The sequence below is a fragment of the Cyprinus carpio genome, chromosome B10 (assembly GCF_018340385.1).
Source record: "Cyprinus carpio isolate SPL01 chromosome B10, ASM1834038v1, whole genome shotgun sequence".
NCBI classification, from domain to species: Eukaryota; Metazoa; Chordata; class Actinopteri; order Cypriniformes; family Cyprinidae; genus Cyprinus; species Cyprinus carpio.
Window position 1 is genome coordinate 3,560,912 of NC_056606.1, and position 21,922 is coordinate 3,582,833.

The 21,922-nt window shown below is 36.6% G+C and overlaps 3 protein-coding genes across 15 annotated transcripts; 2 read left to right on the plus strand and 1 right to left on the minus strand.

The window, feature by feature from the left end:
• The first annotated feature begins 33 nt into the window (after positions 1-33).
• On the plus strand, positions 34-10,511 carry LOC109084446 (transmembrane protein 150C-like). Of its 11 annotated transcripts, none has more exons than XM_042732139.1 (9): positions 48-163; positions 4,217-4,264; positions 5,285-5,387; positions 5,477-5,530; positions 5,614-5,646; positions 5,731-5,798; positions 6,738-6,865; positions 7,061-7,238; positions 10,053-10,511. In XM_042732139.1, the coding sequence occupies exons 3-9, from the start codon at positions 5,314-5,316 to the stop codon at positions 10,247-10,249; spliced, it is 732 nt and encodes a 243-aa protein (XP_042588073.1). In that variant the 5' UTR covers positions 48-163; positions 4,217-4,264; positions 5,285-5,313; the 3' UTR covers positions 10,250-10,511. The 11 variants fall into 11 exon arrangements, with proteins under 11 accessions (XP_018954674.1, XP_042588073.1, XP_018954672.1 ...); XM_042732134.1 differs by lacking the exon at positions 48-163 and adding an exon at positions 2,585-2,684; XM_042732138.1 differs by lacking the exon at positions 48-163 and adding an exon at positions 2,619-2,768.
• Positions 10,512-11,009: 498 nt separating this feature from the next.
• On the minus strand, positions 11,010-21,611 carry LOC109091886 (enolase-phosphatase E1). 2 transcript variants are annotated; one of them, XM_042732147.1, is made up of 6 exons: positions 20,839-21,611; positions 15,546-15,647; positions 13,900-14,102; positions 13,157-13,289; positions 11,744-11,867; positions 11,010-11,651 (listed from the first exon to the last, which is right to left on the minus strand). In XM_042732147.1, exons 1-6 carry the CDS (start codon positions 20,935-20,937, stop codon positions 11,512-11,514), a joined length of 801 nt encoding a protein of 266 aa, XP_042588081.1. In that variant the 5' UTR covers positions 20,938-21,611; the 3' UTR covers positions 11,010-11,511. The 2 variants fall into 2 exon arrangements, with proteins under 2 accessions (XP_042588081.1, XP_042588080.1); XM_042732146.1 differs by lacking the exon at positions 20,839-21,611 and adding an exon at positions 15,734-16,054.
• Positions 17,044-21,876, plus strand: LOC122138647 (heterogeneous nuclear ribonucleoprotein D-like). Of its 2 annotated transcripts, XM_042732145.1 has the most exons (8): positions 17,044-17,278; positions 17,669-17,837; positions 17,907-18,068; positions 18,146-18,277; positions 18,517-18,622; positions 18,714-18,878; positions 20,388-20,487; positions 21,610-21,876. In XM_042732145.1, the coding sequence occupies exons 1-7, from the start codon at positions 17,190-17,192 to the stop codon at positions 20,456-20,458; spliced, it is 894 nt and encodes a 297-aa protein (XP_042588079.1). In that variant the 5' UTR covers positions 17,044-17,189; the 3' UTR covers positions 20,459-20,487; positions 21,610-21,876. The 2 variants fall into 2 exon arrangements, with proteins under 2 accessions (XP_042588079.1, XP_042588078.1); XM_042732144.1 differs by having other exon boundaries at positions 20,388-21,876.
• Positions 21,877-21,922: the final 46 nt, after the last annotated feature.

Below are 21,922 nucleotides of genomic sequence, written 5' to 3' on the forward strand. Positions count from 1 at the left end.
AGGCCGGTGAAGCTCTCATATCCTTCTGAACAAACCTCTCGACGGAGTTTGTGGACAAGTTTAAACCAGAGGAGGCTCTAGAGCGGCCTTGACGTCAGAGGGCGGGGCTAATGACCGACAGCGATGGCGGGAAAGAATCCGACAAGAAAAACCATATTGTTTGGTACAGTAACATAACTTTGATCTACCTCAAGCGGGCTGTTTGTTATTTCTATATATTGTTTTAGTGCAGCGTTATTAGATCAGAAAACACGTGAGCAACAGCAAGAGTAAAATATTATTAATCTGAAGCTTACATTGTAAATAGGAGTATTTTAAATTTCATTTGTTAATCTGTTTAAATTGGCATATAAAGTGAGTGTGGAGGATCCGTGTATATTTATTTTACATCATGCAAGTGTTCTGGAGTAATAATATCGATATGCTAATTGTTGCTATAACAGGTTTAAGTTATAATAGTCTAATCACACAATAGGCTAACTCTTTCTCTTAATGTGTTTAACAGTAGGCAAATATTACGTTATTATGTGCTAAAAATAACATATTCTCAAAAATAAATATATATAATAAAATATAAGACAAATACTTAATGGTACTCTCACTGTGCCGAACTAATGCGATGTGGATTGTAACTGATATCACTGATAACTGAAGGTGTAATCGAGCTGGGTAAGACGAGTCTGTTCATATAGTGCTGGTACTCGTGGTTATGAATGCCTGCAATGGTTAAATGGTAAGATTAAACAAGCTACAGTCGAGGTGTGTTTAAACGGCTTTTCTTTACATGGGTCTCGGTCATGTTGTATTGTGGATGAACTGCGCCATCTAGTAGAAATATAGAAAAAAAAAAAAACTGGTCCAAGACGAGTGTATGTCTGCTGCAGAGTTTTGTTGGTAGGCCTGTTGTCTAATTGATCATTTTGACTAACCGAGTAAACTTCGAAAGGGGAAGGATATATTTAATTACAGAGAACATCGACAACTTTGTTTTCTGTGAGAGTACACAGGACTAAAATTTAACTATTCAATTTAATTCAAGTTTATTTGTATAGCACTTTTTACGATACCAATCATTGCAAATCAACTTTACAGAAAATTAAGTTTCTACAATATTTAGCTTATCAGTGATGACTGTCAGTTTATCTGCATATGGCAGACATGTTCGGGAAAATCAATAAAAGACGTAAACAAACAGACATTAACACCATTCACAGCAATTATGCAATCAAACTAATAGCAAAATGTGGTAGTTCTGTATGTTGTCTCTGGGTTAGCATCATCTGAGGTCCTCTGAGGGATTGGCATTATCTCTTCTCAGATGTTCTGGATCCAGACTGGAGCTTGTGTAAATCCTAACAAATAGAGACATAATTAGCGTAGCTGCTGTTCCAGCTAAGTAAAATTAATTAGTTTAACCCAAGTTAAAGAATAATATTGCACATTTGATCAGATATAACTGCAGTCCAAAATTATGAGATGCATTATTTGAATGTTTGGCCAAAGAGGTGTGTTTTTAATCTAGATTTAAACAGAGAAAGTGTGTCTGAACCCCGAACATTATCAGGAAGGCTATTCCAGAGTTTGGGAGCCAAATGCGAAAAAGCTCTACCTCCTTTAGTGGACTTTGCTATCCTAGGTACTATCAAAAGTCCAGCGTTTTGTGACCTTAGGGAGCGTGATGGATTGTAGCGTGGTAGAAGACTAGTTAGGTACGCAGGAGCTAAACCATTAAGGGCCTTATAAGTAATTAATAATATTTTGTAACTGATACGGAACTTAATAGGTAGCCAGTGCAGAGACTGTAATATTGGGGTACAAGAGAAAGCAACATCACAGGCATGTCAGGGTTTACCATCATATCATGAAAGTAATCTAACAGGACTCTCTTCTAGCCATGTATCACACACACACACACACACACACACACACACACACACTAGAAAACAGTATTGTCTCAATCACATTTTTGATTTACTCGTATTTGCATTTCCAAAATGTGATTCCACACAACTATGGTTTTCAGCTAAAGCTGTAGCTACATTTGTATGCACTCTAGGAAAAATCTGGATTTTATATTTAGCTATTGTAATTAATGGAGTTATTATTGAATAGCCTAATTCTATATTTAGATTACAGAATGGCATTTGAGACACCTTGGCTTTTATTAAGACTTACAGTGACTTTATTTGAGTGACACTGGTTAAACTGGTCCCACTGCAGTGCTGTAAGACAATACTGACCTCGATAGCTACTATAACTCTATTGGCAATGACGGAACCGCGCCCCAGACCAGTTCCTGTTTAATGGTAAATGAACATTGTTTGTCAAGATGAAGCACACCAACACGTTAACTTTAACAAACTGTCACAAAAGAAGGGTGAAATCTCAGTAAAACCATCACCAAGCGACGCCATCTGACGTCACCTCCAGAATTTCACATATAAACATATAGTTCGTGTTCTTGATGATGTCATGCAGTTTTGATTGTTTCATTTTTAATTTTATGACCGTTTCAGGTGCAGTTCGTACGTGCATACAGACGATGGCGGTGTTGAAGTTCTTTTGTTTGCCGTCAAACGGTTGAGCACTGCCGTGTGTTTCCTGTCGCAAAATGCGGTGAAAAGTCCTACACGACGGTAATAACAGAGCCCGTCTAGACATTCTCTGGTAATAATGTGATTAAGGTGTGTACATGTCTATACTGCACTTTAATAATGCGACTAAAATAGGAATACTCTACGTCTTAATTCGATTTCTGTTTGATTAAGGTAATCAAAAATCTCTGTTTACATGGTAGATTCTTAATCAGAGTTTTGTGTTAATTGTATTAAAATCATGTCTGTCACTGATCAGTTTTTTGCTGTATGGAACAGATCAGGGTTATTAAAAACTTTTACCAGCTTTTTATTTTTTATTTTTTTTTATTTCAGCTTCGCTTAAATCAGTGATTTCGATTTTATCTTTCGAAAGTTAGCCTACTTTAAGCTTGCATTTAGTTTTAGTTTTAGTTTTAATATCATGGTAAAAGCCTTGATATCTGTAAATGTGTATTTGACAAAGGTGGAATAGCCTAAATGATCAAAAGATAAGACAACCTAACAACAACAACAGCAACAAAACAGGTTCTTTTACTTTTCATAATGGTTTCACTTTGCATATGTAGCTATAATTACGTTTTTATTCACAAACCATAAAAAAAAAGATTTAGGATTCACTTTTTTCAGAAATTGTTAGTAGCCTAAATCTGACCAATAATTATAAAGAATCAACAATACATTAAACGCGAAAGTTTAAGTATATAGACTAAATTCTATTTTCTTGTAAAACGTATTTAAATAAAGTTGGTTTCATTTATTGAAGAAAACCATTCTATTCTATTCTATTCTATTCTATTCTATTCTATTATATTCTATTCTATTCTATTCTAACCTGTGGCCTGGTGTAGCGCTGTATCCGCGGTGAAGTCCAAATGCTTTGCGAATCGGTTCGTATGAATCCTTAAAAAGAACCGGTTCAAAAGAACGACTCGCTTGCGAATCGGACATGACCACTCGTAAGATCCCTGTTTTTATACAGTCTATGGTAAGATCCCTGGCGCGCGGTGTCTGTCTGAAGTACCAGACCGAGTCCGTCGGCCCAAACCGTGCAGTAAAGCCTTGACACCGCGTTTCTCTCCCGTGCACCGGCTCTCTCACACAACCCCGTGCAAACCGTGTCTGAGATGAGCAGCACACGGGCTTTATACGCGACAGAAGAGTGTGCTGTCTACAAGGTATGGGTTTTAAACTCGTCGTTCACAGTAAAGTGATTTAAACCTTTTATTAAACGACGCGCTATCTCACTGTGTATTTCGATTCAGAGTGAACATAGTCATGATTTGGGTTTGTCCTCTGAACTAAGGTGTAATTTATTATTTTGAGTCTTAAGAAGTACAGTTTTATCATTGATACTATAGGCTAATAAAGCCCATCATATCAAGTTGATAATTAAGTTCGCGCATTTATTATCCTGCTGTTTCTGCAGCTGGATCTGTGAGCGTGCAGTCAGGCAGATGCTCCTGATCTGTCACTGTCACTACTTCAGCACTAAGGCGCTGTCCACAAGCACCCAACCGATGAATGGACATTCACTGATCCATAAACCTGCTGTCGTGTTAACAATACATGCTGTATAGACGCTTTCAGATGCAGTACGCTTTTTGTTTTTGTCTCTGTAGACTGAACCTGTCCACACATAAAACATTCTCCAAGAAATCTCGAGGCTGGTCAGTGGTTTGATTCCTGTCTTATTCACAATAAAGTGCAACAGTAGGGCACTGAAAGTAAAAGTCTCCTACCCATTACGACCTCAAGAGTTGTTAAACCATGATATATGCTTCTGTGTTTGTTCATTTTTCCAAATTTGGGTGGTGTAATGGCTGATTAACTAATAAGGAACCTCACTACCCATAATCCTTTAAGAGAGATCCACCAATCAGAGATGTTACTGTGGAAATGGAAATCCCTTGTTAAAAATACACTTAAGCATACTTAAAATTAGTATTCTGTTGGTATTATGTTGATATTTTAATAATATTTTTTGTCAATAATCATATGTTCTAAAGTTGCAAAGAACTTTTTATTGAAGAATGTTTTTTAAATTCATGTGAAGAAAATTATTGGATGACTAGAGCTGAGTAGTAACTGATTACATGTAATCTAGAGTACTTGTAATTAGATTATATTGCATTTAAAAGACTCATAATCAGATTAGTTACTTTTTATGGATTACATGATTTCATATTATTCACACAATGGCAGCAATTTACATATAATTTACTGATTTTCCCTAATTCTTCTTTTTTTCGTCTCTTTTAAAGTTTTCTTACAAAAAAATCATACTGCGTTGTACTGTTTAGATTTGAAAAGCTTAATGTTAAATGCATTTTATGTTATCGAAGAATGAAATATATTTTCTTTCTTTGTGTTTTTAATATCAATGCGGTCATTTTATTTTGTTTAAAACAAGTTCTAGGTAAAAGTCATGTAAAATTAATCTAAAAAGTAGTCAGAATGTTGAGTAACCCAGATTACATTGCTAAATACATTTTTTATAATGTAATCTGTAATGGACTAACATTTGTAAATAATCTGGATTAAGGGCTAAAATAAATAAATAAATAAATAAATATATCTAAAAACATAAACATGAGGCAGCCACTGTTGCACTTTATACACTTTTAATGTGATTTATTTGTTAGAGTATGAATGTAGGATATTAGAATGTGGTGTTGGTTTTATTGCAGGGCTGTTTTATTGACGTTCATACGGAGACATGAGGAAGTGCAGCCCATGGATGTTTCTGCCTGTAATGTTTTCTTTCTTCACAGCTGCTGGTCTCTGGGTTGTGTGAGTATCCGACGCCTGCTTTGCCTGTTTCCATGTCAATGATTTAAGTTGCTGTTAAGATAAATGTTATATCATTTCATTCTAAACAGGTATTTCATTGCTGTGGAGGGTGAGAAAATCACCCCACTCAGTGCAGAGTACAAGTAAGGACATATCCCTTTATTGCAAGCCAATTGTTAAATCTGAGATATCAAAATTTATGCCTCCTTCAAACTGATTTTCATAGCAGGTCAGAATCAAAATCTCCTCCATATATCAGGTAAATCTATATGAATTTTATTCTGAATTGCATGATTTGTTTAGAGGTTGATAACTGTTCTTATGCACCGTCTGTGCTGTTCAGCATTGCAGGCAATGCTCCACCTGCCAGCTGTGTGTTCAGTCAAGTCATGAACATGGCAGCCTTTGTAGGTATGAATGGTGCTCAGATCCTATCAGAGGACTTGGTCTTATAAACAGAAAGAGCTAAGTGCTAACGACTAATATAATCATTATTTCATATGGACTGAATTGTACCAACATCATATTAACATCTGTTTAGTAAGGAATAGTTCACCAAAAAAACAAACATTACTTAGACCATTCAAAATGATGATGTGTTTTTTTTTTCATCAGATTTGGAGAAATGTAGCATTGCATCACTGTTTTAGCAGTGGATGCTCTGCAGTGAATGGGTGCCGTCAGAATGAGAGTCCAAACAGCTGATAAAAACATCACAATAATCCACAAGTAATACACAGCACTCCAGTCCATCAGTTAATGTCTCAATAAGTGAAAAGCTGTGTGTTTGTATGCAAGAATCATAAACTTTAAACTGTTGCTTCTGGCTAAAAGTCACAATCTATAAAAACGCTTCCTCCAGTGAAAAAGTCCATCAACTGTTGTCTCTCATATCAAAATCCACCCACATATTAGAGCTGTTTTTGTTTTTTTTTTTTTTTTTTTGTGTGCTTTGTTTGTTCGGTGTCTCTCTTGATTCAGACCAAACAACTTTTTCACTAGAGGAAGCAATATTATGATTAGAAGACTTGTATCTAAGCTGGAAGCAACAGTTTGAAGTTAAAAACTTCTTAATTATGGGTTTGTTTCTTACAAACACACAGCTTTTCTCTTCTCAAAATGTTAATTGATGGACTGGAGTGGTGTGGATTACTTGTGGATTATTGTGATGTTTTTATCAGATGTTTGGACTCTCATTCTGACGGCACCCATTTACTGCAGAGCATCCATTGGTGAGCAAGTGATGCAATGCTACATTTCTCCAAATCTGATGAAGAAACAAACTCATCTACATCTTGGAATGAATCTAGAAGTGTTTGAAATAAATGTTCATGGTCTCCTGGGCTCCAGGCTTCATTCTGGGAGTGCTGCGATATCTGCAGCTGAAGCCGAGAGTACATAAACCCTGGCTGAACATCGGCAGTCTGGTGGCTTTGTCTCTTGCCTGCTTTGGTATGACTTTAGTTGGGAATTTCCAGGTACGATTTATTTTAATTTTTTGCAAACGCAATATTGAACCACTTATTTTGGCTCTTTTTTGGAACAGATTAACAGACAGATATTCTTTCATGCCAAAACGAAACATTTTTTTTCATAATATGTACTGTAGAATACTGCATTACTTTTTAAGTGATTATTTTCACCTTAACACCTCGTTTGTTTTGCTGATCTAGCTGTCCAACGATGAGGAGTTGCACAACATCGGTACGTCCATGACCTTTGGTCTAGGAACACTGTTCTGCTGGGTCCAGTCTTTCATGACCCTAAAGGTCAACCTGAGGAATGAAGGCAGGCGAGCAGGAATCCCTCGCTTCCTGTTGTCCGGAGCTGTAACTTCCTGCATGTTGCTTTGTATCCTCTTTCCTTCCACTGTAACCTCATGTACGCACATCACAAATTTAGAAAAAGGCGTTTCACCATTTGAACAAAGCAGCATGAAAAAAAAATATTTCCATTTTATACACACACCCCTTGCAAAAAATAAGTGTACTTTCATGTATGTATGTTGCATGCAACTAACTTAAGTGCACTTGTTTCTCACCAAGAACATTTCCAGCACCAAGTAAAAAAGGAATTGAACCTAAGAATTGAAATAAAGAACTGCAAATTTATATCATGCAATTCTGACTTTATAACTCACAATTGCGTGATTACATCACAAAATTCCTTGAAAAAAATAAGTGAGAATTGTCAAGTAAAACATTGCTATTACCTTTTTTTTTTAACTTTTATTCAGAGGCAGAAACAAGCTTCCATACAAAGGCAAAACGATACAAAGAAAGAAAATACAATATTTACCTTTACGCAAAATTTTTATTTAATATAAAAAAGCCATGCAAAGATATCCGTGAACATTTCTAAGTGATGACAAAAGAATCGCTGAATCACACAATTGATTACTTCATGATATCACTCAAAAATTTAATACACATACAGCACACATGTTGGGAACATCACCAAGAAAGAATTTTTCCAGCACACATGTTGTTTAATTAGATGTTGAACATCAAATAAGAATATGTAAAATTTCCCTTTGACAAAATAATTGTTCTTACATTTTATCACCTATTTCTCAGCAGGAGAATATTCAAATGCAAAGATTTTGACTTTCCTTGCTACGGTCTTATGAGTCGTTATTTTTGTGTATGGCACACAGAAAACAACAGTTTTTAAAATTCCTTCAATGAGTCAAGAGCTAAACAAAAAGGCTTGTTTTGTTACAAAATACTGTAACTTTTGGATACTTTATGCTATCACCACAAAAGGAAACAGATACAGCTAACATGCCGGGGAACATCATCAAAAATAATTTTCCTCCTACCTTATTTCTGTCCTGAGGTACTGAATGTCAAATAAGACTGAAATGAAAAATTTCGAGCACTCGAATTTTTCTTAGATTTTTATCAGCTATTTCTCAGCAGGAGAATGTCCAAAATGAAATAAATTTAAGGTCCAAAAAGAGGACATGTCCAGGAAAAAGAGGATGTATGGTCACTCTAATGTCATGGCAACGTACAACACAAAAACCTCACGCGGGAAACACTTAACGTAACGAGCAAATGCGTGTAACTAACGTAAATCAAGCATGCTAGTATGCATAGGCCACGAATTGTTGGTGGAATGACACATTAGCGGACCGGAGGGAATAATGTGGAATTTTTCCAGAAAACATCAAAATAAATTCAAGCACTTTCGAGGACCTGTATCAATGTGTTTAATTTTAACAAAAACCTTACAGGGCCTTGAATTTTTTTCTTTTCAGATTCACAAACTTTCAAGGATTTCAAGGACCTTGGGAAACTAACATACATCTTCCACCGGAAACTAACAATGAAATGTATTTTTCTACCCATTAGATGGTGTTTTATCAACGTCTACACCTACCCCAACCCTAAATCTACTCCTTACAACAATGCAGTAATGAAAATGAAAATTCTGTCATTAATTACTCACCCTCGTGTCGTTCCAGACCTGTAAGAACCCCGTTCATCATCAGAACACAAATTAAGATATTTTTGATGAAATCCAAGGGCTCTCTGACCCTCCATAGACAGCAAGGACCCTTACACGATCAACGCTCAGAAACGTATCAAGGACATCGTTAAAATAATCCATGTGTCATCAGAGGTTCAACCGTAATTTTACAAAGCTACGAGAATACTTTTTGTGCACAAAGAAAACAATATAATAATTTAAAGTGCCCCATTATGGATTTTTGAAAGTTACCTTTCGTGCAGTGTGTAGCACAGCTCTAAGTGAATGAAAACATCCTGCAAATTCTTAAATCTGAAAGTGCACCGTGTATAAAGTCATTGTCTCTCAAACGAAAGAGTCGACTCTGAATCATTGAAACGAGTCATTTTAAAAACGAATCCCAAGCCATTTCATGAAACATTAGCATGATGCCCACCCACTTGTTGGTCTTTTCACGTTGGTCTGAATGAAAATGCTATATTTTTTTTAAACGCTGTACACAAAGCAGCACTGCGCTCACAAACGCTGCTTTATCAGACGTTACAGGCATGATCCAATCAAACCAGTCACCGCAGATTAGCGTCACGCAAAGAAGGGGTTTGGAAAAATGAATCGTTGAGCGAATCGTTTGGAAGTCGTTGAGCAAGTAAGATAAAAATAAATGCATATTGTAAGACGATGAAACTGTTTTTGACCTTGCATGAATGTCCCAAAACCTCTCATTCCCCAAATTAGGGGGACTTTAACAGTTCTTCTCTACTGAACGTAAACAGCGCTGATTACAATGATTACATTCTGGGCTACTTTTGAAAATGGTGGAAGAAGTTAACTCTGTGAGAAGAATTGTTGAATAAAGTCGTTATTATTGTTTTCTTTGTGCACAAAAAGTATTCTCATAGCTTTGTAAAATTAGGGTTGAACCCCTGATGACACATGGATTATTTTAACGATGTCCTTGCTATGTTTCTGAATTGATCATGCAAGGATGTTTGTTGTCTTTGGTGGTTTAGAGAGCTCTTGGTTTTTATGGAGGGTCAGAGAGCTCTCGTTCTGATGATGAACGAAGGTCTTATGGGTTTGGAGAAATTAATGACAGAATTTTTTTGGTTGAGCTAACCCTTTAATCCCCTACTTGTTCAAAATCTTCTTCTACACATTTTCCCATATTCCAGCCTTGACGGCAGATCTCAGACTTCGCTCTGATGGCTCAGCGGCTGCACATGCACGCGGCCCGCGCTCAGTGGGCGCTGGTCATGTTCTTCCTGACGTACCTGGCCACGTTCGCCATTGAGTTCCGGCACTACCATTTCAAGATCGTCTGCAGCGACGAGCAGGACCCTCCACTCAGCCTCTCTGAGGTCTCCGAGTACCAGTCTGACCAGCTCTAGTCTCACTCTTCACAGCTGTGGACCCTCGTACATCTTCCAGTGTGCGCCAGTGACCAGCCCTGCACGTCAGCTGAATGTGATCTCTCTAGGAAGACCTTCGGACGAGTACGTCTACTGAACGTGTCTATACTCTTTTGCAAAAGCAACAAATTCATGAAATGCACAAGGATTCACTGTGACGTGTTTCATGTTTGTGTGTCAGATGAGCGAAGCACAAGGACACTTCCAAGGAGAACATCTGAATACAGGAACAGTTTTTAGCAAGATAATCCATTAAGAAACATTCTGTTTATATTCTGTTGTTGTTTACTAACCCTCTTGGTCACTTCTAATCCGTATGCTGTTTTTTTTCTTCTGTGGAAGATCTAAGAGCTTCTGAAGACTCTTCACACGGCATACAGCTTTGGAAACTTCATTTAAAGGGACAGTTCACCCCAAAATAAAACTTTTGTCATCATCTACTCACCCTCTAGTTGTTCCAAACCTGTAGTTTCTTTCTTTTGTTAAACATAAATAAAGATATTTTGAAGAATGTTGGTAAGCAAACATAGTATGAAAAAAAAAAAAATAAATACAATGGAAGTCAATGGCTACCGTCAACTGTTTGCTTACTAACATTCTTCAAAATATCTTCTTTTGTGTTCAACAGAACATACAGGTTTGTAACAAATTGAGGGTGAGTAAATGACAATCTGAATTTTTGGGTAAACTATACCTTTAATATCAAGAAGAAATTCCATTTGAAATTGAATCATAGATGTTTTGTATTCATGTAACCGCATTTAATTTTGAGCCTGTCCTGCATAATCTTATGCAGTTTTTCATACTTGATGTTAAGGATTGTAAGACATCTCTGACATCAGTCATAAACCTGTATTTTGTCACTTAAACAGACATCTGTTCTCGGGTGCTGGTGTATCCAAATGTTGCAGATGTGATTTGTTCGATGTGTCCACTTGGAATAAAATTTTACAACAACTTTTAAGATTGAGGTTTATAAGACATGAGGTACAGTCACACTAAACCTGTGTCTAGCTGGCAGGTGATCATATTCTATCTCACTGCACATGTGGGGGATAAAGACATGAGTATGTCATATGCTACACATTAACACCGCACATAAAACATTCCCAGAGAATGTAAGTGTATGATAATTCATAGATGGGTTTCAGTGTAAAAAACAAGCACCTGGGAGGCTTGGCGTTTCAGTCCAGCAGAATAAAACAGACAGTAGCCGCTGGTTTTCACCCGGTTCTGTGCTGTCAAACGTTCCCGCTCAGTTCTAACTGGCTGAAAGATGTGATGACTCTATAATGGCTCCTCTCCTCTTCGGTTAACTCCATGTTTCCAGGTCTAACGACCAGGATCACGCTCACCCCAGCTTCCTCTGCTGCCTTTGCCTCTGTAAGGGAGATTTAATGAAGCTGAATTAACACTGAACCCTCACGTGATTGTGGCACAAGCATGTAATGAAAACGAAATGCGTGTACGCACCTCGTGTGACGTCGGTTAAGAACATGATTTGCTCCGGTTGGCATCCAATCCTCTCCGCGATGTTCTCATAGCTCTTACTTTCTACTTTGGCACCAATGTTAGTGTCGAAGTGACCATCAAACAGCTGAGAGAATAAATGTAATAATTCAAAACCTGGGAATCTACATCAACTCATTTAAACTTGTGAGTCTGTATCAAGTAAACACTTATTTCTAATTTTCCCTGCGGACAGATCACTGTTTCTTGGCTTTAATTCCATCCATGTAGGCATACATGTGATCGTCATTTATAATCCTTTCTGGATCACTCTGCATTATTTACTTTGATCTTTACTGAAATACCATAACTAAAGCTATTTTTTTTTTATGTTTGCCAACTATCTTGGTGAAATAATAAAAAAATAAAAATAAAGATAAGAAAAACTTGCTGGCCAGTGATTACAAAAACTAAAACTATTAAAAAACATTTACATCAATTCAAATAAAACTAAAAATATATATAAATATTAAATGTAAAAAATAAAGAACATTAGAAATACAGCCTTTATTATAGAGTATTTAATATAGAAAAATAGAAATAAAAATATAAAATAGAAATAAAAAGATAAAAATAAAACTAATGGGAAAAAGAACACACCAGTGTTGTCATCTTATATATATATATATATATATATATAATACAAATATTAGATGGAAAAACAAACTTAGGCTTGGTAAATAACTGAAATGAATAAGTTGAAGCACTAAAATTGCTAAAACTGCAATAAAAATACATTACAGCTAATAACAAATAATAATAATAATAATAATAATAATATTAATAATACTTTTCTAAAATGAAAACTGATATAGAACTAAAAGTTAATTTAAAATATTAATACTATAATAGTATTTCAAATATTTTACTATTTTGTAATATACATTTTATTTTTATTTTTTTATTATAATATTATTAATAAATACCAAATGCAACCCACAAGAAAACTGGAATTTTACCCTAAAAATTAAAATGAAAACTAAAAATATAAAAATAATATACATTTTAAATGATTAATAAATACTACAATAGTCTAACACCACTAATAAGATAATATTTCTGCTGGCATCTTATTAAAAAAAGGAAATTAATTTAATAAGTAGACTCTGCTAATCAGAAAAACCACTGTAATAATGTACAATCAGCTGGACATCAGTCCAAAACAAACCACTTCAGAGTGACACAGCATCTGAATAGTGCCAATAATGACTCGCCTTACACAGTAAAGGAAATGACTGCTTACATAATTAATCACATTAATAAATGATGCACAAGACCCTTCTTAATGCCCACATCCAGACTGTAGAGACTACAGAGATCTGAATCTCAAACCGCTTCCTGTTGTTTAGAAAGCGAATCCCATCTGAGAGTGCTTACATCTAAGAGATCGCCTTCGACTGAATAGCCAAAGAGCAGCTTCTGCGCCTCCACACTTCCTGAAGAGTAGATGAAGACCTTCAGACCGTCACCTCTCCACCGTCTGATGGCTGGAACCACATCCTGGTACACCCTGCCACCAAACCACAGCAAAACAACAACATAACTCTCTTTTACTGCATCGAGTCCCTACAGTGATATAATGAGCCTGCTGCCCAGGATATAAATGTACACTAACATTACAAGATTGTGGTCAGTAAGATTTATTACATTTCTGATTTGATCTCTTCTGCTCACCGAGATTGCATTTATTTGATTAAAATAAATAAAGAAAACACAAATATTGTGAAATATAATTACAATTTAAAATAACTGTTTTCTATGTGAATGTGTTAAAAATTTAATTTATTCCATCGAATCAAAGCTGAATTTCCAGCATCATTACTGCAGTCTTCAGTGTCACATGATCTTCAGAAATCACTCTAATACACCGATTTGCTGCTCAAGAAACATTTATTATCATCAGTGTTGAAAACAGTTGTGCTGCCCAATATTTGTAAACCTCCTGCACGGTCTGTTTCAAGTGGCAGCTCCCAAAATGTGTCTGAAAAGTAAGATGATATTCTCTACTGAATGTTGACAGCTGCAGCCACAGCCTAATCTGATAGCCTGTATTTAAAGATTATTTATTGATAAATAAGAAGCGTCCAGGTCAGACGCTCAAACACACTGCGGTTACTTACTCGCCTCTGATTCTCCCCGTCATGTACGCGGCTCTCCACATGTGTCCCTGCAGCTGTTTGAGCGCAGTGCTCTTTCTGTCCGCTGCCATCTGCCACAGCACGCCCTCCACCACCTCCCGGATGGCCTTCTCCTCGTCCGTGTGCACCGTCTGGTCCACCGCATGAACGTGACACGCTTTATTCTGCCGCAGGTCTTCTTCAGCCTGAAACACACACAGGGTTCAGTCCGAACAACTGCGTCCCGGTAACTGCACCGCGCTCTCCGTTGGTCATCAGTCACCAGACACTGTACGACTGGACACGGATACTGCAGTTACATCCGAGGAGGCAAAATATTGCATGAGAAAAAAAAATTAAAACCCCTTAACTGTTATAAATTCACTGTAAACCACGGCTTTTATAAAACGGTTTCACAAAATAAAACAGAGCAAATAAAGTGTAATGATATTAATAAAAACAGTATTCTTCCACCAAACAATGTAGTTCCTCAGAAACAGGTGTGGTTCCAACAAAGTGGTTGCCGAGCAACACACAGAAGTAAACAAAGGTGTATGTTTGTAGAGTAATTTACAACAGCTTCGAACGCGGCTCAGCCAATCAGAATCAAGCACCGGAACTATCGGGTTTATAATGAAATATTTTGACAAAACTACGCACCTAAAAACAACCTTAAAAAAAGAGAGAATAGGTTTAAAATACAATTGGCTCTTAATTTCTTTTTATTAATTCACCATTTGTAAACTGATGTTCAATGTTCATTTTTTAGAAGTATTAATAGCATTAATGTAATAAAAAAAAAAAAAATGAAGAATCGAATTGGATCGAATTACAGGCTTGCAAATCGAATCGAATCGAATCGGGACAGCTGAATCGACTCCCAGACCTATCGTGCATGTTCGCGAATCGGTCTGAATGAACATTATAATGCCGTTAAAAGGAAAGAGAAATTTAAAAAGTAAGTAAACAACTCACACAAATAGATACGTCAAAATAAGATTTAAAATGACATGAAAACGTGATTTTAGTGAGTAATCAGCTTTGTGAAATTTTAAATAAATCTCAGCGTTTGTGACCAGCTTTGTTGTCTGACGATCCGAAAAACTCAAAAATAGTTTAAAGGTATTTATTAAAAAGAATAGCTGAACATAAGTTCACAAATAAAATACACTGTTTAAATTATACTGCACTGAGTTATTATCTTAATAAATATAAATTGCTTAAAAACACAAACTTGACGAGATTTATAGATGGCCTGTATAAATAGAATATTGATTACATTGTTAATGTAAAATTATAAAATATAATTGTTTTTTTTTTCACCCTTTTTCTTTTATAATGTAAGTAATGTTTATTTAACCAAGATTATTTTATTGTGTAATTTGTTTTTATTTAAACAAGAAAATGTGACTGTTTTGTTTGATTTATAATAATTACAGAAAAAGAATTCTTTTGAGGCCTGCCTCCTAATTAGATTGCCAATATATCTTGAGACGGACTAAATAGATTTGAAGCTTTTGTATAATACTTCCCTTAATGTAAAGCGAATAATAAGAAAAACATGCACCCATTTTCTCGTACAAATGAAAATAACGTTTAGAAACAGTGTCATAAGCACCTGTTTAAAGTGTGTTTTGAAAGGTGCTGACCTGTTTCTTGAGCAGATGCACGTCTTGTTTGCACTCGTCCTCCTCCCAGTGAGCAGACAGATACTCCTCCAGATTCTCTCTGATGTAGGGGAATAAGATGTCCTGCGTGCACGAGATAACACGATGAACCATCGGACTGGTTTTCCTCGCTCATGATGAATTCATCTCTATTATCTGTGAGCTCTTACCTTGACGAACGTGATGGGCGTCGTGGTTCCTTCGATGTCCAGGAGAAAGACTCTGGTGTTTTCTGGTACCGCAATCGCTGCCATTTCGATCAATGGCAAACGATATATATGATTGTTAAAGTCCTGTGTTTGGTTTGATTATATGAGATGAGAAGCTCAGCTTCTGACAAATGATTCAATAATAGCATGCAGGCTAGTGCTGAGCTAACACATGGAGCGCTGCGGGTTGCCAAATCCTGCGCACTAAATCCCACCCTCTTTCATCGGCGTAATTAATTAATTGTGTAATTAATGCTAACGTTACATTGCTACACTTCATTCATGTATTTGCCTCTTTTTTTTTTTTTTTTTTTTTTTTAATATGTAAGGACAAGCTTTACATTTATAATTAATATAATTGTAATAGGCAAAAGAAGGCGATAATAACAGTTTATAAAATATTAGATTGTTAGTTCTACACAATTTTTGAGGTGTTAAAATTAATAAAGAAAAAATTTTGTGCAGAAAATTATTTATTTAGTAATTTAATAGGCGTGTAGCCGTATGTATACCTTTAAGCATTTATTATTATTATTTAAATCTGGCAACACGGTTGGGCAAGGCTGTTCAGTAAGGAAGTAAATGTGATGAGTAAAGGCTGCGTATAAATAAAAATACTTTTACCCATTGTGTGAAATTAATTCATTCGTGTACTTATTTGATAGTTTTTTTGTTTGTTTGTTTGTTTTTGTGTGTGTGCATAACTGGTTATATAACGAAAATACAGTTCATATAAAGAATTGAAGGAAATTAATTTCCTTAAAGAGACATGCTAAATATTTTCTTCTTTTATATATTTGTAATTGTTATATTGTTGTTGTCGCTGTTATTATTAATTGTTATTATTAATGTTGTTGTTGATGTTATTGTTTGTTTCTAGTCAGGGTAATCAATTTAGGAATAATGCACCTTTTTAATAAGTCTTGACCTTCATGGAAGTAAAGTAATTTTTCAGGCTTTATTGTTCTCATTGTGATTTTTTGTTTTCAACCGAATCAGGCCCCGCCCCGAGGCTAGAAAACAGTCCTGTAAATAATGCTAGAATTTTTATTTTTGCTAGTACACTATCTAATAATGGTGTCATTTATTGAAATTATTTAAAGGAACGCACATGTTATTATTAAGGATAACTGAGTCATTGCAAAAAAAATAAAAATAAACAAACACATTGTGATTAGAATGTCTCTTTGTGTGTTTTTTCTTCGGAAATAATCCCGTAGATGAGTATTATTTGCGGCTATTAGTATAAGCCCCGCCCCTCACCCCCTCCTCGTGCAGACGGATTTCGTCACTGATCTCCGTCCGCCATTTTAATCAACGCGGCACTTTATTCGTGTTGAAGTATAACACCTTTTAAATCCACAGTAATACACTCAGTTACGTATCAAGCCTCGGATCAAGCTACATACACTCCAAAATGCAGGCCGAAGAGCAAGGCGACTTCAGCACCGACGAGTTTCCAGAAGGCTCCAAGATAAACGCGAGTAAAAATCAGCAGGATGACGGGTGAGTCCGGCGCGAGGCCCGCGCGACAACACAACAACAACAACAGCAGCTCATGTACACACATCTACTTATCGATCAGACGCTTTAATGTGCCTCCAGACGCTTCTGTTATTAACATGCACAATATATAACATAACATCGAGCTCAAGATGCTCGAAACCTAGTAACGTTAGTTAATCTGTTTGTTACTCGCGTATTAGCGTCTACTGGCTAAGAGTTAGTCCGTGCATTAACAGAAATATCTACCAGTGAGGTTTAATTACCAAAAACAGTGCTTTATATTGTATTCTGTTGCGTTTCTCGCATGCATCACCAGCAGATGTGTGTATAATGTCATGTTAGTGCATCAGTTATTTAGTGGAGTGAATTGAATGGTTTGTTTTCGTGCAGGAAAATGTTCATCGGTGGACTCAGTTGGGACACCAGCAAGAAAGACCTCACTGACTACCTGTCCAAGTTTGGAGAGGTCCTTGACTGCACCATCAAAACAGACCCCATGACGGGCCGCTCCAGGGGCTTCGGCTTCGTGCTCTTCAGAGACGCTGAGAGCGTTGATAAGGTGAGCGTCCCCGTCAGTCTGTACGTTTAGTGATGACATCATTTCATAGCCAGCTCCTGATGTGTCCAGGTGTTAGAGCTGAAGGAGCACAAGCTGGACGGGAAGCTGATCGATCCCAAGAGAGCCAAGGCCATGAAGGGCAAGGAGCCGCCCAAGAAGGTGTTCGTCGGCGGCCTGAGTCCAGACACGTCTGAGGAGCAGATCCGCGAGTACTTCGGAGCTTACGGGGAAGTGAGTACCTCCTCAGTTTTTGGAAGTAGTACCCCACCGGTGCGTCTAAACTCACCTGCGTGTTTTTCTCTCCAAAGATTGAAAACATTGAGCTCCCCATGGACACCAAAACAAACGAAAGACGGGGTTTCTGCTTCGTGACGTACGTTTTAGAGGATCCCGTTACGCAGCTGCTGGAGAACAGATACCATCAAATTGGATCAGGGAAGGTATGTTGATGTTATCGTGATATTAGGTTTGACAGACACGTGTGTATTAATAGAACGGCTCATAGTAGGTATGTCCTATTGCATCTTATATTTACACTCAGTAAGGTTTCTTTACTCTTTTCTATGATTTGATGGCTATGTTAAAAAGGTGGTTTTATGCTGTCACTTTTATTACTGTGAGTAAATCAATACTTAGCCTAACTCTACACGTGAGTAACGCTGATAATCTTTGTTGCCAGTGTGAAGTCAAAGTCGCGCAGCCGAAAGAAGTTTACAGACAGCAGCAGGGCAGAGCGGACCGAGGCTTCGGAGGAGGACGAGGAGGCTTCAGGGGCCGTGGAAGAGGTTTGCAAATCTAGAGATTGCAGCTGTCTTTGGCGAACTTTAATTCCGGTAGTTCTGGACTGAACGTGCGCCTCTGACTCTTTGTGAACAGGACAGAGCCAGGGCTATAATCAAGGATACAACAACTACTACGGCCAGAACTACGGAGGCTACGGCGACGGATACAGCCAGGGCTATAATGGCTATTCTGGCTATGACTATTCAGGATACAACTATCCAAACTATGGCTATGGACAAGGCTATGATGATTACAGTGGTAATTTTACACACAGTTTCTTACTGAACGTTTAACCTTCAGAGACCCACGTCTTGATATTCATGCTGTATTGTTGTTTCCACTCAATTTAGGCAAAATTTACAAAATTGGGGCATAATTTGGCAAAATTGCACCACTATTTTTTTGTTTTTGTTTGATACCAGTACAATTAAGCACACAAATGTATTAACAGTAAGAACACAGTTATAACAAAATGTTAAGTACTTAAATTATTATTTAACCTTGTATTCATTTTTAATATCACTATATATACATACAGTACAGGTCAAAAGTTTGGAAACATTACTATTTTTAATGTTTTTGAAAGAAGTTTCTTCTGCTCATCAAGCCTGCATTTATTTGATCAAAAATACAGAAAAAAAACGTAATATTGTGAAATATTATTATGTGAAATATTATTTATTTTTAAATTTCTTATACTTTAAATTATCATTTATTTCTGTGATGAAAAGCTGAATTTTTAGGATCATTATCACATGATCCTTTAGAAATCATTCTAATATGATGATTCATCATCAAAGTTGAAACAGTTCTGCTGCTTAATATTTTTTCAGAACAGTGATACTTTTTTTTTGAGGATAAAAAAGTGATGAATAAAAGAAGCTATGTTTTTAAAATATAAATATTTTGTAATAACAATATACACTACTGGTCAGTAATTTGGGGTCAGTAATTTTTTTTTCTTTTTTTTTAAATAAAATCAATACTTTTATTCGGCAAGGATGTGTTAAATTGATAAAAAGTGATAGTAAAGAAAATATATTATTAGAATATATATTATTAGAATTTTTTTTATTTTGAATAAATGCAGTTTCTTTTTAACCTTTTATTCATCAAATATAATAGACAGCCAGAACTGTTTTCCAACACTCATAATAAAGCAGAATATTAGAATGATTTCTAAATGATCATGTGATAGACTGGATGTTACATGTGACACTGAAGGCTGGAGTAATGATGCTGAAAATTCAGCTTTGCATCACAGGAATAAATTATTTTTTTTAAAGTATATTCAAATAGAAAACTATTATTTTAAGTTGTAATAATATTTCACAATATTACTGTTTTTTTCTGTATTTTGATCAAATAAATGCAGGCTTGATGAGCAGAAGAGACTTCTTTCAAAAACATTGAAAATAGTAATGTTTCCAAACTTTTGACCTGTACTGTGTATATATATATATATATATACTCCACATCTGAAACGTGAAAGTGATGAAACTGCTCCGAATACAAATTGAAAAATCAAATAAAAAGTTTACAAAAGTGTTTCAGTGCTTTGTTCCCAACCTAGCCTGCTGTTTCGTGTAGGCTTCATCCACATTTAGTGATATTTAGGTGCTTTCTCCGAACGCTGTGATAGTGCTACCCTGTATTTAGAGAGAATTGCACTGCTTCATTACAGTACAGGTTACAGTGGTTCTGTAGAAAAGCAAGGAGCAGCAAAGACACTGTACAAATGGCTTTATATGTTTGTAATTTTTGTAGGTCAACAGAGCAGTTACGGCAAGGCGTCTCGGGAAAGCGGCACCCATCAGAACAGCTACCAGCCGTATTGATAAAGCGGCTAAACACGTTCATGTTCATGGTAAGGTCACATCTCTGCTGCGTTCTGCACCCGAGCTCAATCTTAAAGATCAATAGACACTATCTAAACAAAGCTAAGGCCTACACGTATCACTGCACCAGAGTTGAACAACACCTGTCTATAGATCTTTAATCACTCTCGTTTGTGTAGCCATTTTGCCTTTTTAGCGTGTCAGAGAAACGTAAGTGTTTTTCTGTAGGGTTGCCTTCTCCTCCTGCTTTAACAGGTGATCATAATGGAATAACTTAGAGACTTGATAGCATTGCTAACAGGTAAAGTACAGCTAAGGGGTACAGAGTAAGGGCGCCTCTCCTGATTTTTCCTTTCTTTCCCTAATTCTGATTATTGTACCTTGTTTGTACCTGCCAGCGGGGACTTCATTGCAGGCCGTGTGTCACCTGACCACGACATTCTCTGGGCGTCGCACATAGCGGGCAGAGAGCACGGCATGCACGAGAAAGCGCTGTCCTGTGGTATGGTCTCTTCAAACTTCCTGTACCAGCGTAAAACAAACACAAAGGAGATTCCCCCGTTTTCCTTTAAGTTGTTGGTTTTGGTTAACAGTTCAAAATGTGTTTTTTCCAGGAGTTTATTAACGTAACCTAAAAGTGATTCATAACTTCTCTTTTTCGATTGTAGTGCTCTTGTGTTTCAGTTGTGGAGCTTCAGTGACTTGTTCTTTTTATTTCTTCGGTTTCAATCACCTCCATAATTGCATAAACTCTCTCATAATGCTTGCTTTTTCTTTAGAGAACTTCACCTCGAGGCTTTTTCTTAAGCGTAGCCTTTAAAGATCATATGTAAAGTCAGCCTTTGAACGCTGACGAGTCTGTGTTAGACAGATCTCACGTATGGGCTAAATGCAAATGACAGTTTTCGTGTTTAAGGGGAAGAGGTTTGGCTCGCTCCTCGATGGGTCGACCGGCCGCCCGGAGCTGAAGCTTTTACTGTTTTGTCAATCTGAGACGCCGAACATATGATCTTTAATCTTTAATGATGGTTTTCCTAGTTTAAAGTGGACAGCTCGAGAAGTTAAACACTGAAACATGGACGTGCTGTTGTTGTTTTTCTGTTGAGCGTGTCTGAATCAGAGTTGTTCATCTTGCGTATCTTCTCTTGTAGGTCGGCAGGCTGGCTTCGGCGTTGCTCCTCGCAGGCAGCTTGTGGATTCCTGTCCTTACACAACTATTAAAAACATTATTCAGTGTCTGAACCTTGTAAATAGCGAGGCGTTTTGTTTCCAAGTTTGTCTCATCCCGTGCTCTGTTCCTGTAGGTTTTGTGCTGATGTGTTCTTAAGTCTTGAATAGAAAAAGTGTCCTTTATTTTGTATTTTAGTTCTTTTCCTGAAAGTTTTTGCATAAAGGGATTAAAAGTTGCAAAGAAATGACGCTGGTGTGCTGTGTTTCTTTCCTTTTCTCATTCGTGTGTGTTAT

Bases quoted from the DNA above. Each gene is read 5' to 3' on its own strand.
- LOC109091886 (XM_042732147.1), bottom strand. From the start codon at position 20,937: ATGCCGTGCTCTCTGCCCGCTATGTGCGACGCCCAGAGAATGTCGTGG. The intron at 13,290-13,899 runs GTAAGTAACCGC...GTTTGGTGGCAG, and splicing joins ACGGGGAGAATCAGAGGCGA to GGTGTACCAGGATGTGGTTC. The intron at 11,868-13,156 runs GTAAGCACTCTC...TTATTCTCTCAG, and splicing joins TCGAAGGCGATCTCTTAGAT to CTGTTTGATGGTCACTTCGA.
- LOC122138647 (XM_042732144.1), top strand. From the start codon at position 17,190: ATGCAGGCCGAAGAGCAAGGCGACTTCAGCACCGACGAGTTTCCAGAA. The intron at 18,278-18,516 runs GTATGTTGATGT...CTTTGTTGCCAG, and splicing joins ATCAAATTGGATCAGGGAAG to TGTGAAGTCAAAGTCGCGCA. The intron at 18,879-20,387 runs GTAATTTTACAC...TAATTTTTGTAG, and splicing joins AGGCTATGATGATTACAGTG to GTCAACAGAGCAGTTACGGC.
- LOC109084446 (XM_019099129.2), top strand. From the start codon at position 5,314: ATGAGGAAGTGCAGCCCATGGATGTTTCTGCCTGTAATGTTTTCTTTC. The intron at 5,531-5,613 runs GTAAGGACATAT...TGATTTTCATAG, and splicing joins CCACTCAGTGCAGAGTACAA to CAGGTCAGAATCAAAATCTC. The intron at 7,239-10,052 runs GTATCCTCTTTC...GGCAGATCTCAG, and splicing joins AACTTCCTGCATGTTGCTTT to ACTTCGCTCTGATGGCTCAG.